This window comes from Cavia porcellus, unplaced genomic scaffold (genome assembly GCF_034190915.1).
Source record: "Cavia porcellus strain 051 isolate PalLab524CR breed Dunkin Hartley unplaced genomic scaffold, mCavPor4.1 scaffold_5, whole genome shotgun sequence".
In the NCBI taxonomy this organism is placed as follows: domain Eukaryota; kingdom Metazoa; phylum Chordata; class Mammalia; order Rodentia; family Caviidae; genus Cavia; species Cavia porcellus.
The window spans coordinates 4,047,460-4,063,876 of record NW_026947488.1 but is presented as its reverse complement, the minus strand read 5'-3'; the positions used below and the strand labels follow the sequence as shown (position 1 = coordinate 4,063,876).

The 16,417-nt window shown below is 34.0% G+C and overlaps 1 protein-coding gene across 11 annotated transcripts in view; it reads right to left on the bottom strand.

Moving 5' to 3' along the window:
* The window catches only part of Sycp2 (synaptonemal complex protein 2), a 69,879-nt gene that overhangs the window by 44,617 nt on the left and 8,845 nt on the right, over positions 1-16,417 (bottom strand). For 9 of the 11 annotated variants that reach the window (XR_010047266.1, XR_010047267.1, XR_010047268.1 and 6 more), the window contains 12 exons: positions 12,048-12,109; positions 10,651-10,794; positions 9,676-9,804; positions 8,671-8,775; positions 8,262-8,286; positions 5,633-5,718; positions 3,953-4,038; positions 3,675-3,709; positions 2,795-2,937; positions 2,658-2,710; positions 1,575-1,620; positions 911-1,003 (listed from right to left, as the gene is read on the bottom strand). Coding sequence is in view for 8 of the 11 variants with exons in the window: in XM_063248083.1 (XP_063104153.1) it covers positions 911-1,003; positions 1,575-1,620; positions 2,658-2,710; positions 2,795-2,937; positions 3,675-3,709; positions 3,953-4,038; positions 5,633-5,718; positions 8,262-8,286; positions 8,671-8,775; positions 9,676-9,804; positions 10,651-10,794; positions 12,048-12,109 (1,007 nt within the window). In the remaining 3 variants the exon portion in view is untranslated. The remainder of the gene's footprint in view (positions 1-910; positions 1,004-1,574; positions 1,621-2,657; positions 2,711-2,794; positions 2,938-3,674; positions 3,710-3,952; positions 4,039-5,632; positions 5,719-8,261; positions 8,287-8,670; positions 8,776-9,675; positions 9,805-10,650; positions 10,795-12,047; positions 12,110-16,417) is intronic. The other 2 variants (XM_063248084.1, XM_063248088.1) reach the window with 1 other exon arrangement.

The window sequence follows — 16,417 nt, the reverse complement described above, 5'->3', positions numbered from 1 at the left end:
AACTAGATTTTGACTAAGCATTCTAAAAAGTAATATAAAAACAAAGTATGTGGAAATAATAAGAGATATTTGGCTAATTTCTCTGGTAAAATTTACCTTTATACAAAAAAGCAATATTCTAAGAAACACAATAATATGACTAAAACATCAGCCAGTGAAATTAGTAAAAGCTGTAAAGTCTCATTCAGGATTTGGTGAAGTGACTATACAACTTGAGTTAGAATGTATCAGTGTACCAAGTAAGAGGTACACAAAACAATGACTGTAGCATTTCTCTCAGTAAAAATAAGCGGTTAGTAAGTAGAGCCTGCATTCAGAAGGTTTAAATGCAGATATGATACAGCAAAAAAGAAAATTCACTTTCAAATGCAATCTATATATCAACCCATATATTAAAAGAGCAGACTAACAGATAATGATTGATGGCTTTTTCATTCATAATGTTAGTTTTGATAGAGTAGCTCTATACAGTAGATGAGAAACAAGTATCTGTCTTTTTATTTTTAAATGTGGTGCTGGGATCAAATCCAGTGCCTTGCACATGTTAAGCATACACTCTACTGTTGAAATTCTCTGTCTCTGCTTTTGTCTTTTTAAAAGTCAATTAACTTCATTCATGTAAATGTAAAATTGTGTACCACTAATGTAATTTATGAAAATCTCATTAAAAACTATTAAAATTTAGTATTGACTTTTGTTCAACAAAAATCTCAGAAATAATTTTCATTTCTAATTAGTCTACTTGGCTACTAAGCTAGTCAAAACTGTAACAGCTAACACTAAAATTAAAGGAATGACTACAAGTATAAATATACAAAGACATCTATATTCATAAAATAAATTTAAATGTTTTTTGATACACATACACACACACACACACACACACAAACATGTTTTGAATAAAGCTTACATCATCTCCAGCAATGTAGAATGATACAGTCTGGCTCCCAAGATTAAAATCGATCCAAAAGTCTTCAAGGTTCTCATCTGATGGTATTTGCAGCTAAGAAAATAAATATATAAAACTACCATGTAGTATGCTTACAAGAGCAACAGAAAATTATGGTAAGTTTATAATAATGACCAATGTTTGATTATCTTAATTGGCTTCATTTTTAATACTGGAACCAGAAACACTATATTCCATAAAAGTGTATTCCCTAAATCTTTTTTTTTAAAACGAAACAACAAGCATAGCTAGGTAAAGAGAGTAGACAAATAGAACGCTTAGAGACAATCGAAGGAGATACTTTAATACCTTACACAGAAATCAGGTGGCTTCAAGAAGTCACAAATATTCCAAGTGCTAACACTTTGAAAATATTAATGTGGAGCTATTCATGAGTAAAAAGCAACGGACTTGACTAGAAGCTACAACCTTTATATTTTAGAGATTCCTGATTATAAATATGCTAATAGAACTTTTTCTGGTGTCGCTAGCATATAAAGCATACCACATTGGCTGTCTTTGTGATCTAATTATAGCAATTTTTGTATTTTTATCAGTTATACCCCATAATTTCTTTTGCATCAAATTTCATCCTATAACTAAAACTTTACATTTTAAAACTTACCTCATGTTTATCAAGAAATGCTGATAAACAAGGAAATGTAAAAACCCTAAAATACAAAGTAGTTTAAAAGATTAATAAAACCTTCATAATATAATCTTGTTTAGTCATAAAAAATCATGCCTAGAATCAAGACAAATCAGACAGCAATGAGACTTTTTAAATATTTTTTTTTAAAAAAAGTAATGAAAGTAAGGTTGGGTAGAGAAAAGTGTATTATTTTGAGGATACTATTCAACCTATCACTTTGACTAAAATAATTACATTAAATTTTTTATATGCAGTATCAAGTGTGAGCAGATACCACTTATTCTCTTTAACACAATGGAAGCGCTCATAGGATTTGCAAAAAGAAGCATGTAAGTGAAGAATTCGAATGAAAATGGCTAAATTCTTAGAATTATTTCACGGTAAGATAATACTTCAAACTATTTCATTTAATGTTCACAACAAACATGAAGTAGGTGTTACTAGTAGTACAGCACAGACAAAGAAACAGAGACAAGGTTTAAAAATCTGCCCATTGGATAGGAGAACCCATAATTCAAGTCTAGTAATATGACTCCTTGTACTGAACATCCTTTCATTTTCTTAGAAAGTAAAATGCATGTAAATTCATTCATTGAGAATACCTCCTACATACCCTACGCTCATTCCTAACCTCAGAAAAATCCTACAAAGGAAGACAACTTGTTTGCTATGTATTTTCAATCCATGATGTAGATGAAGATGTAGTTCAAGCAACACATGTATATATCTTTTATCATTTTATCATTTGTCATTAAATAATAACATACACACCACTCTGAATATAGTAAATCAAATTTAGATATTCAAAATTATTAATATGAAATTAAAATGAATGTTTCCTGTTTACAGTATGCAAGGCAAAATAAAGGCCACTAGAGGATTATTTCAGATAACCAGTACAGCAATTTACCAAATGATGTTATATAGAATAGTTTTACATTAAATATCCACACATACTTTACACTTAAACATAACAACAAATAGTTACATTTATAGGAATTCAACACTGGATGCTTCTTTTGAGTCGTGTTTACTAGTAAATGATTATATGTTTACCTTCTCTTATCTCCAAGCATGCCATTCACAAGATTGAGAAATATCCTGCAATCCTAATTTTAAAAAGACAGAAAGACTTTGAAGTCACAATTAAATAAAAAACATCTGTTAATTTCTGCTGTTTTTATATTACTTACTGTTTCAAATTCACAGTCTTTAATTTCTTTAAATGCATTAGCAATAAAATCCATTGAGAACCACTGACTTGCCAGTTGCTGTCTTTGTTTTTCTGTAGTCATTCTACATAAAGCTTCCACAATGCCCACCTGCAAGTCATAATCTATTAAAAAATTATTAATCAATGTATGATTAGAAATTATGAAAATTAAATTTATAAAAGTTCATACATTTTATAAGGTATTAGAACAAGACAAAAACAGTGCAGCATTTTATTCATCTTTCACTTTTTTATATAAATTAGAAATATCATTAGAGGACTTAATCCATTCGAGTAACAAAAAAGTGAAATGTAAAATAAAATTTAAAAGAAATTCTTAAATATTCAAACTCTACCTTTTCATTTCTAGGGTTGTAATTTAATTCATAAATACAATCTTTACACACTTTTGTACATGCTTATAGCTTCCTAGGCTACTTTTAATTTATGCTTTATTTTACATAAATTACTGCATCAAAATTCTCTCACAGAAAACCTACCAAAACCTACATTTAAGTTCTTTTGCTAAACATACTGTTTAAAAACATCTGTCAATCTTAAGGGTATTAGACATCCTAATTTCATAAAATATCATGGGAGGAATATCACTACACAGGTAAGCCAGGTCTATTTGAAAATTAAGTTAGTTATTTATAAACTAGCATTAGAAAAAATTATATTTATCTAATTCCTAGTGTCATAAAAATTATTTTGTCCCAAAGACTTTTTGCACTTAATATCAAAATTGTTTGATTTTACTCCAGTTTACTGTCATCACAGTGCAATATTATTTTAATCAAAGATATTATATACTAGTTATAAACCTGAAATAATTCCAAATTTTGAAAAGATATGCTTACCTCCAGCATCTAAAATCTTTTCTCCCATACTACTCCTGTGAATTAAAATAACAGATTTTATCCTGAACTATTACCAATTAAGTAGAAAGCTCAAGCTTTTGGGATGAGGGAAGTCACTGAAATGTACAGCTAGGTAGTATAACTAACTTTTGCAGAAATACATAATTACATTAAAAAAACAAAGCTTTTAAGTTACAACTATGCAAATTCATAGTTGTCTTATAAAACATGCTTTAAATTTCTGGTTTGTACTAATAAAATATAGTACAAATTATTACATGAGAGTTAACATTTCTTGGTTAGAAAGTATTTTCCTGGCATCTTGAGGCATTTTGTCAAGCATGGCATTCATTTTTTTTAAAATCTAGAAAAGAAAAAAATAGATAATGAATTAATCTTATATTAAGTAAAACATCATTTAGACACATAAACTTACTAGTCTAATTTGTTCCTAATCACTGAATTTTATGTATAGAAGTGACTAAAGTATGTTTACATATATGTGTCTGTGTATATACATATATATATATATACAAAAAGGCAGTCAGTATTAAACGCGTAACTGAAAGGTACCAAAAATAGAACATGACCTCTGTACTTAAAACATTTATACTTTGCAAAATAATTTTTTATAATTGTCTATTTTAAAGACTGAAAACAAAAAAAAACCAATGAAACAAACTCTTAAAACAAGATAATAGGACAGCAACAATGGTTCATACATTGCGCATTGTAATCTTCAGAGTAGTTTTTCAGAGTACAAGTTATAGGCATGTAAATCAGACCAAACAATTCACACAAACCAAATTAGTAGTGTAACCATCACTATACGTATACACACACACACACACACACACACACACACACACACACACACACATATATTGCTTTTCCTGCCTTTTCTCCTTTCATTTCCTTTCCAACAGTTTCTTCTGATTTCACAGGATCTATTGTACATTTTGGATCTTATTCTCTTAGCTTTTCACGTTAGGAGACAATATGATATTTACACATGTGAGTCTGATTTCATGAGTACGGTCTCAAATTATATTCATTTACCTGTAAGTTTCAAGTTTATCCTTCTTTATGGCCAAGTAGTCCTCCATTGTATAAAAAGACCACCTAGTTTTTACCCCTTCCTCAGCTGATGGGCATTGGGATCATTTCCAAGATTTAGCTATGACAAATTGTGCTGCTATAAGAACACTGTGGTACGATGTTTTTAATTCAGAAGGGGAATAGCTGGGTCAAATGGGACCTATAGCCCTAGTTTTTGAGGAATCTCCATACTTATTTCCACAGTGGTGGCACCAGTCTACATTTCCACCAATAGTGGAGAATGGTTCCTTTTCCCCACCTTCCCTTCCAGTATTTGTTACTAGTTGATTTGTTGATACTAGCCATTCTTTCTGTGGTGAGATGGAATCTCAGTGTTTTAATTTGCATCTCTTAAGTGACAATGTTAAACATTTTTTCAAATATTTTTTGCCAATTGTATATTTCTTCATCTGATGCCCATTTCTGGACTAGGTCTCTGATTCTTGGGGGTTTGATTCTTTTCAAGTCTTTGTATGTTTTAGATTTAAGTCCTCTGCTGAGAGACAGTTGGTTATAAATTACACATTTTATATTCTATTTTAAGATTTAAGGATGCCAAAAAGTTACCTTATTTTTATTCTTATGGTTACATCCATGTACATATATACATATAGGTTAGTTTTGACATTTAAGTACTTAATTCTTAATCTGAGATAGTGAAATTTATTTTCTAGGCATACACATATGGATACAAATTTTAAACAGGAAATATGGTCTTAAAACTAATTATAAAGACAACAGAAATATATTCCAAAGATTAATTTAGTCCAACAAAAAATAACTTTTTCATTTAGTGAATTATCACATTTTCTCCAATTCATTATTTTTAGGTTTTTAAAAGATAGTCAAATGATTTTTACCTCCTGCTGAAAAGAAATATTCACTCTTGAATCGATAACCAAGGCACAAATTCGAGGTATGAAACTGTCCACTATTTGCCTTTTACCTGAATAAGAGTGTTAAAGTATTAATATGTGTTAATTATAAATTATTTTCAGTCCTTTTCTCAATTAAAGGAAAGCCTATCCTAGCACAGTTCTGAATAAGGCCAACTGGTCAGAACACCATGAAGCATAAAGCAACCTCGCATTGCAGCTTCACATTTCAGGTATATAAAAAAATACAGCGCAAAACTGCAAATTTCTATTTTGAAGCATTTTGGAAAACTGGTATCATTAATTTTTAGTCATACCTCAAACATTTTTGTGCTTATAAAGACAGTCGACATATTTTGCCTTCAAAAATATGTTAATGAACTAAGCTATAATTCAGTTGAAAGGACGGCACTATCAATACTGAATACATTCAGACACAAGGAAATTCTACATGCTGCTTCACAAAGCACATTTTAAAAATATTTTAAGTCAGAGAAACAGTGTTACACCAAATGTACAACTTTCCAACACAACTATACTGCAAAAACTGGGATGAAAATACATAATGGTTTAGGGCTTTTTCTCTAAAAACTTAAAAATTTAGGCTATATTTCAATGTAATTGTAAAAAAATCAAATCAATGGAAAGGCAGAATTAACTGTTACTTAAATCAACAATAATTCATCTAAAACTTTGCTGGCTTTGAAGGTTGCAAATAGTTTATATCAACTGCAATTACCAATCCTGGGAAAGTCTTCCTCAACTCACACAAAGAGAAAATAACTTGAAATTGACTGCCTGGAACAAGACACTTGCTAGCCATAAGTGAAGGATGAAGTAGTAGTAACATCCTCTGCATTTTCCACATACAATTGAAAAATTTTTCAAAACATAAAATGTTAGCAAATCAGTCATACAAACTAAACTTGCTGCCATTCTATTTGCAAAGTTGTAATAAACATAGGTCTTCTGAGGAACATATTAAACCTATTATTTTTAATAAACCAGTTTCAAAGATAATCTCATAAAACTCAGCCATTGTCAATTAACAGAATTTTTATTAGAAACAGAAGTTGAGTCTCCTACTTGCCCTATTACACAGCAATACAATGGCTGAGCAGCACCAAAATCTTATGTCTCCTTATACTTAGGACCAAGGCAAAACATTTTCTGAATGAGAACTGTACTCACACATGATTACTGAACAGTGAAGCTCTGGTATTTAAATTGTGGCTGCCGCATTAAGAACTCGGGTTAATGAACTGAGCCCCAAATTATAACACTGAAAATACAGTTCTTACACATTTCAACAAAGTTCTTTTGATGATAACTAAGGTTACTGAATGGCAAGTAAAATCAAGCTGCTTTACATACTCTAGATTTTTCCAGTTTTAACTTTGAAAAGTTAAACTAAGTGGCAACATTTCTGTTATGGTTGATATACTGTGTAAACTTAAGTCTAGAAGTTTATGCTATTCAGCAGGGAGCCAGGGTCCTCACTTTGTAAACAACCTCATACTGTGCAATAGGAGGGCAAGGAGATTTTGGTTGTTTTGTTTTGTAGCAGGCATTGAACTCAGGACCTTGCACTTGCCAGGAAGGCACCCTTGCCACTGAACTATATCCCTGGCCCAGCAAAGAGATTTTGTGAGTGCCACACCCGCACTGGAGGAGGGATTGGCCTAAGTACAATGTAAGGAAGGAAAACAGTCTTGCTCGTCCCTGTTTTTGTGCTCCTTTCTTTGCTGTCTTCTGCCACGTGACAGTGTTGCCCCTGTGCCATGCCACTCTGCCTTGAAGTCAACTGATTACAGACTGAAACCTTCAAAACCTATGAGCTAAATAAACCTTTCCCTTCTTAATTTTGGATGTTAGGTGTTTTGTCTCAGCAATGAGAAAAAAGTAATCAAGCCAGTCTATATTACCACATAAATTTATAAGGGCTGTAATTTTTTAAGATCCAACCACAGGACTAGTAATGTTTTAAAAAATTCAAAAGGAAAACTTCATATATCAATTCTGTTTAATTGCACAATCAAGGCACTTTCATGTGACCTTCATGTGATTAATCTTTAAAGCAATCATATTTTACAAAGCAAATATTAGAAACAAAACAGAATTCTATTACTGCCTTCTAAGCAATGAAAATGTTCAATCAAAATAGTCCTAAACTGCTAGTGGTATTTGATAGTCTCTGCACGAAGACATTCTCTAATGTCACATGCATAAACAAATCTCTGTATTAATAACAAATGAACATCTCTAGTCAATTTTGAAAATAAGAAGCACTAACTTTAAACCCTAATTTAAATGTTATCCCTTTAAATAAGAATGTTATTCTCACTAGTAAGTCTGTATTATAAAAAAATTAATCAATCTTAATTTCAATAATAAAACATTATAGAAATTTTTTCTTATCAAGTAAGTAAATAATATTCTCATTTTTCCCTCTCTCTCTTGACCAAAATGTCTAAAACTCTACTAGCTAGTCTTTTACAGGAAAAAATTTTGGGTCCCTGAATTAGTGAATTCCTAATTTGGGGACAAATATGGGAATTGCAAAATTATAGTACAGGTAGCAAATTATTGCTCTAACAAATACAATGTTTGTTACCTTCATCACTGACGTCATGTATGACCTAAAAAAGAATAATAATTTATAATTCATCTGTTATAAGTCATTACAAATGGTATTAAAATGACATTGTATTTACTTAAAAGTAATCATTACTTTGTAGGTTTTTTTTTTTTTTGATACTAGGAATTGAACTCAGTATCTTGCACTTGCCAGGCAGGACTGTGCCACTGAGCTATATCCCTAGTGACATTGTATTTAATTCAGAACATATTTAACTTCTTGTTATTAACTAGCCATATTAAAATCACTATAAATGCTTAATACAATATGAATAATACAGCAAAGTCTAACTAATCTGTTAACACTGAAGTTTCAAGAAATGGAGAACCTACACTATTTTTTAAATAAATACATGCTTTATAATGTCAATCAATGTGGTTTTTACCATAAAAAGATCAAATAAGTCTTCTATCACGTTTATAACAGCTTCATCTTTTGAATTTCCTTGACTCAAAATAATTTCCTTGGATTTTTCAAACCAGACAATCATGTAAAAAAAAAGAAATAATTATCTGTTATTTTAAATTCCATTTTAATAACTTTTAAGATGTACTTGTATATATGGTAAACCTTAGAATAAAGATTTGCTAAAAGTTAAAATTTCAAACTAGGAACAGTGGCACATGCTTGCAATCCCAGCACTTGGGAGGCTGAGGCAGGAGGACTGCTCCAAGTTCAAGCCCAGATTGGCTACATTGTAAGTTCAAAGCTAGCCTGACCTACATAGCAAAACCTTGTCTTTAAAAAAATGTAACTATTTCACCTATATATCAAAATAAGTTTATGCTCTTAATATCCTGTTTTTGTTTTCAAGTTAATGTATATGTTTTCTCATGTTTAAGACAAGAAGGGATAAAATGAATCCTAATCCCAGGTACAGGATCTTTATTTTTCCCTTTGTTTTTTATAATGCAAGTATATATCATAGATGAAAACAAATTATCACCAAAATTTAATTACTCTAGTATGCTTACTATTTGAAAAGTTTTAGCATTATTTTAGTCTAATCAATTAATTCAGATATATGAGTACTGTATACCTCGATACTATTCTAGATGCTGGTTATACAGCAATCAAAAAGACAAAATTCAGTATCCTCTATTTTATCCTAGGAGATGATGAACGAGGACTAAAGGGAAACCAAAGCCAAGTAAGGACTATAAAAGTTTTATGACCTCAACTTCCTACAACTGTCATGGAGCTCACATAATGTACAGTTTCCTTGCAATCTTTACCTTTGTATGATACAACATAAATTATAAAATTATTTTATTCTCCACGTTTTATTAATTTATTTTTTTAGCATTTCACTATTTTTAACTGTCTTCATAGGAAAGTTCTACCTTTAATCATGTTTTCTTTGTGTGAATGTTACATATTCTATACTTATCTTTTGGACTAGTCCTTGTTTTATCATTGTTAGAAGTCCAGGTTGTCCTAGTATGTTGATATTTTTGCCACATCTTCCAATAGAAACCAAAATGACTGAAATAGTCTGAATATCCTTTTTATTAAGTTCCTGAAATGGAAAGTATGTATTTAAATTTCTGCAAATCCAAAGTATTAAGGAATAAACATTGCGTTAGGAGCATTATACACACAGGAAATCTCAGAATCCACAACACAGGCATTATCATTGTCTATATACTGCAAAGGATGAAAATGTGGTTCAAAAAAGCAATTTTCCCTAAATCACCCAGTCAGTGAATGACAAACTCAGGGAAAAAGTGAAGATCTGCATAGAGTCAAGAAATTTCACATTATGATAAAATGAATCAAATGCCTTCCATTCCAAAAAGTTCCATGTATTTAACACTGACAAATCCAAGAAACTGTTATTCAATCTCTAAGACATCGCAAATCTTAGGTACTGGAGGAAACTAACTGTAGTTACCTTTTCTGAAGTGTGAAAACATCTTTATATAAGTGAAATCAATTTCACGGTTTTTTGTTAGTTTTCTTTTTTTCTAAAAGTACCATAATTATCTGTATTGTATCCCACATCAAGAGTATGCTTATAGGTTTTAATAATGATCAAGTTTTTAGACTTCAAATAGGTAATCATTTCCCCCAGTTAGTAATATTTAATAATAGTCACTCTGAGAGGCTAAGAAAAAGATTCCAACTTGGAATCCAACCAGGCAACCTCACGACTTGCTGAGACCTAGTCTCAAACAAAAATAAAGGTTGAGAGATACAAGTCAGTACAAAGGCACGGGGTTCAATCCCCAGCACTACAAACTAAAAAGTATTTGTATAATTTTAAACAAACTGATGCAATCCTTTCCATTGATTTAATGGAGTATTTCTTTCTAGAAAAAAAATTCTTATATTTTAACAAACATTCACCAAAATGAATGCTTACCCTGCATATAAGGTCATCCAACTTGTGGAAAAACTGTTTGGTGCATCTAATCTTCACATCTTCACAAATATCAATTTGTAAAAGTGTTTTCAAGGGCTTGAAATCATTTTTTCTTAATGCATCATCAATGCATTTTTCCAACTGCTAGGGAAATATAGTGAAAGGCAAATATATTGAATCAAAACACAAACTGGTTACCTTATGCAACCAGAGAATTATTTTCACAAAAACTCAGTAGTAACTTTTCAGAATACAATCAGATCACTGAAGAGACTTGATAGTACATTGCGTACATGTTAAGTAGATACTTAAAAATTTTCATTTATCTAAATGTGTCTTACAATTTTACCAGCTGAAATAAAAATATCTGGGTATAATACACCCATCAGTGAATAATTCTTCCAATGTAAAAGATAGATAGATCCAGCACATCTTTAGTACTTTATATGTTAATATAGCTTCTGAAAATATATTTATCAAATGTTACATTTTATTTTACATTAGCTATTTAACCATTTTATAAAAATCTGCACTTTGTCATTGCTATTGGTATGTGCTAAATACCTATAAGTACACAAAAGAAGATTTTAAAAATTAAAATGCAGTAAAATCTTGGCTTGTGAGCATAATTCATCCTGGAAACATGCTTGTAATCCAAAGCACTTGGAAATCAAAGCAAATTTTCCCATAACAAATAATGCAAACTCAGATAATTCATCCCACAACCCAAAAATATTCATACAAAAACAATTACAATACTGCAATACAATATATATATATATATATATATATATATATATATATATATATATAAACAAATTCACCTGCACCTATCTTTGAAAACCTTTGTGGCCGGCCAGTGTGAAGGATAGGAGAGCTACTGTGTAGGGCAACTTTCACCACTATCTATTGGCTCAAGGGAACCTTTTCCTTCCCTTGAAACTTTAACAAGGAACCTCCCCGCCGATACTTGCTTTTGCCTTTTCAGAGGAATCTGACAGAAATGCACACTGTAGTGTTGTTAAACAGATTTATTGCTTGCAATGCTATATCCTTATTTGGATGATACTTTTCTACAAAATTTTGTACTCCTTCCCACATTTTACACATCTCCCTAGTCTCCTTTGAAGTGAAAGATTTTTCATCTATACAAGAAATCTCCACAGCCTCTTGCTGTGAGAGTTAACCACTCAAATTCCCAGTGGGGAGGAACAGCCATTGGCTCACGTGGATCATGTGATGTTCAGCACCATGTATTACCTATACACTATTGCACAGCACTGCTCATTTATCAAGTTAAAATGAGAAATATTTGCTCATCTTGTGGAACACTCGAGGAACAAGTTAGTCACAATCCAAGGTTTTACTATTATTGCTTTTGGTCTAGAACTACATACCTGGAGATCTGGTCTTATCGGCATTTTGATTTCATGTAAAAACAGCACAACAAAACACACACCTATAAAAGAAAGCACCTTTTAATCTTGCAGTATGTCCCTTGTGCTTACAGTTTTAAAAATTTAACACACATAAACAAACATTATTCATCAAACTAAAAGTAAAAATATTGCTTAAATTCCTCATTCGATATTAACGTGCATCTAGAGGCAGTTCACTAACGGTCACTTACTAATCAAGACCTCTCTTTTTACAGATTACTTAATATGAGAAGTTCTGCAAAAACGTGAAAAGTGAGTCAGTGAAAAAATACGAACCCAGACTTGCCCTCACCAATGATTCCTACTATAGTTCTTCCATATCTTTGGGAACAAGAAAAATACCCTTGAATTAATGTCTGAATTATTCAAACTATGAAAAATATGAGACTAAAAATATTTACACTATGAAAAATAGAAAGTAATATACAAATAAATTAACAAAACTAGAATCAATCAGAACATACAGATATGCAAGCAGCAAGGAAAAGGTAACCTAAACCCACTTTCTATGTGTAAAAGAATGTTTAGAAAGACAGTCTTCAGTTTCTAGCTAAACGGTCAAATCAAGGGAAGAGTATCACTTTCCCCAAGTGATGGGGGTCCCTTAAGACAACAGGATATAATATATATACACATAACCAAGCTTTACACTTTACCTGACTTTCCTAATAAATTATTAATGTACAAAAGAAAAAAATCATCTTCTTCACTCTACCTTCCAGTATTACAGAATTAAACTTCAGAAGCAATAAAAGATTCTATTCATGAATGTTCTGGGAGAGTTTTAATGAAAATAAACACAAAATGAGAGAGGAAACCATTCCTAGAAGAGAGGTTTCACGAACCTGAGAAAGTACACAAGACATAGTAGAAATAGCCTCTCTGATACAACAAGAAAATGTCTGCTACTACTCATGGATCCTATGTTACTATAGTTTCCTGGTGTTGCGTTCACAAAAAACCAAGAACTGAGTGAGTGGCTCCAAAAAACAGAAATTTATCTCAGTGCTGGAAGCCAGGTCTGAAAACTCAAGTCAGTAGGACTATGCTCCCTCAGATGGCACCAGGGGAAGATCCTTCATTGCGTCCTTCAGTTGCTGACATCCCCCATCAACATTCCTTGGCTTGTGGCAGCATATCCCAAATCTCTGTATCCACTATCACATGATATTCTTTTTCTCTTATTATATCTTTCTATGGCTATGTCCAAATTTCTCCTTGTTATAAAGAGCTAGAGTCTAGATCCAATGACGTTAACTTGGTTAGATTCTAGTTCCAAAAAAGGTCAAACTGTCTGACATTCTGGGAGTTAGGACTTCAACTTTTTATTAGAGGGGTATAATTTAACTTCAAAAAGTCACTAATTCATGCCTATATTTAATGTCAGATATGTGGCATTTGAAGCAGAAATAAAAGTTCAGGTTATGACTATACTGAATGGGAAAGAAAAGTAACTCATATGAAGTGGTAACTGGGTCTGCTTCTGTACATAAGGTAGTCAAGCCACCAGAAAGTGACTCATAAATAGAAATTTTTCTCAAATACTACCAAATGTAGCCTCTTGGTAAAAGATTTTTTTCAGTTTCATTTAAGCAAGTCAAATTCTCAATCACTGAAGTACCTTAGTTGGTCTTCTGGAGTCTTTGAAATCATCGCTGACTTCTCTCTTCCCTGCCCTCACACCACTGTGATTCTCCTAAAATTAATCTTTGCCACCACTAAGTAGGAGGTAAAAACATTTATTTTTGTTTTTCATTTTGAGACAGGGGTCTCACTATGTAGTTGAGGATGGTCTTGAAACTCACTATATGGCCCACATTGGCCTTGAACTTAGGGCAACCCTCCTTCTGCCTCAGCCTCCCAAGTGGTAGGATTACACATTTTCTGAAATAATTACCCTAGAAGCCAAGCATTGGCTGCTGTATCTTGAAAGGTTCTTGCCTTAGTAGAAATTATGGTGGTGGTCTAACATGGCGGAAGGCCAAAGCGGGAACACCTACCACTTCCTGCTTCTTCCTCAGTCTTAATTGCAACTCCCCTTCCTGTTTGCACAGGAAGCAAACTCCAATCAGCTCTTCGGGCCTCATCAATGCCCATCCTAAGTGCCACCCCTAGTCAGGGGTACCCCAGGTTCCGGCCAGAGAAAACCAGGCCATCGGTGGTCATGGAGTTCTCTTCATGTCCTTGGAATAAGGGTTATTTTTACTTTATAGTCTCTCTTTCATAATGGTACCTTGACTCAGCAGAGGGAGTGGCTCCTGGGAATCCCTCCCAGTTTGGGCCCCCTGCCTAAGAACCACCTTTTTCTTCTTCCCGGACTATTTACTTGCTGCCCCTAATCTTCATGCAACAGAGACCTTCCTCACTCCACGCAGGTGAGCTAGGGTCTAGGGTTTTTGGTTTCCTTTCCTTAGCAAGCTTGCAACAGAAAACCCATCCTCCCATCCCCAAACAGGGATACCAGCTTTCATGCTCCTTAGGCCATAGGGGTTGAGGCGAAACTGATATTTTTGTTCCCTAGGGCCCAGCCCTGCACTCTTCAGTGACCTGCAGAGGAGAATAGGTGTTGGGACTTTCCCTGTCACACTTTCCAAAGAGGTGACAATCTCTTTTGTTAAGTGTGACCCAGATAGCTTCCATGTTCCTTGGGGGGGAGCTATAGCTCTTATGTCCCTAGGTGAAGTTGTTCTCTCGGCTCACTTATAATTCAGTCATGGGACCACCTTCCTGTCCCCCGAAAAACACACCTCTGGGACGCCTGGTTCATGACCTTGGTGCTCTTGGCCCCTAGAAGGCTATAAAAACCATACAGCTGATCTTTTCTTTATACTTTTATTACAATGGCAGCAAGTTGACAGAAACTCTTTATCTTTAGAGGCCTTTTTCATGTTGAGGACGTGTCCTTCTCTCACCCTGTCTTCTGTGATGGCCCTTCTGGCACTTCTGGCTCGCTCTGCTCCCCCAGGATCTCCCCCTCCCTCCTCACTGGACCCCTCTAGATGGGCAGCTCATGTATTTACAGCTCCTCCCCTGCATCTCTCATACCAAACCCTGCAGCCTTCTCAGCCAGAGGTTTCTGTGCACCCTTCACCATCCTCTCCCCTTCCTCATCCACAGCAGCCTCTAATCCTTCCCTTCGCATCTCTCCCCATGCTCCAACTTCTTAATCCCCCAACCTGAGTCTGTTCCGTCCGAGAGTTCTTTGTCCCCTTCCCCTGCGTTGCCATTTTCTCTGCCTGTTTGGTGCATTCCAGCCTTCCATCAGGCCACATGGTTGTCGGCAGCCACCCTGTTGCAGCTCGAGTGTAGGACAGCTGCCATTTTTCAGGAAAGACATTCTCTGTACTTGTGGACATAGAGGCCATGCATAATGTTCTTCGTGAAGTTTTCAGGCTGCTAAATTAAATCCTCAGTCTCTATAGTGGGTGTTGACGGCCAACCTATGCAGCCTTTGCAGACAGGGTCTATTCCATGCAGGTTCCAGACTCCCTTCTTCTCTGGTTGATCCCATAGTTTGATATATCTCCAATCCCACCTGCGCTGCCTATGCCATGCCTATTTTAATTTGTGTCAGGGATCCTTCAATTCTTCCTTGCATTCCCCAATATCCCATAGCTCCCAAACATTTACAGGGACTTAATCCTATAATTAAGCACATTTTAGACAATGGGTTTTCGTAAACTTACCCATTCAGCTTATAATATTCCCGTTCTTCTAGTATTCAAGCCTCATGGGTCTTATCCTCTAGTGTAGGACCTTGGGGTAATCAATAATGGCATTATCCCAATCCAGCTAGTGGTGCCAAACCCTTATAGTATGCTCTCTCATATACCTCCCTCCTTCCACCACTCACTTTACAGTCATAGATCTTAAAAATGCCTCTTTATTCCATTGTGTTTAGGCAGACTGACCAAGACACTCTGAAGTCTCAACAACTTATACCTGTCATCTCTACAGTAAAAACTCTCCTCAGGGACACACCACCCCCTTCCTTTCCTATTCATCCATTTCATGGACATAACCCTGGTCAGGATTGGCAGGTAGAGTTTACATACATGCCCTGCTACAAAACTCTCAAATATTTTCTCACCTTTGTTTGTACTTTTTTAGGATAGATAAAAGCCTTTCCCACAACCAGGGAGACTGCTGACGTAGTTACTAAAGTCCTGTTACAGAAAATCATCCCAAGGACTACAACCAAAGTGGAGTGGCCCCTACCTGGTCTTCTTGGCAACCCCAACAGCAGTCAAAGTTGCTGGACTGCCATCCTGGTTCCACATCACTCAAGCTAAGCAGTGCCCTCCCAACCCTGAATCTAACCATCCTGA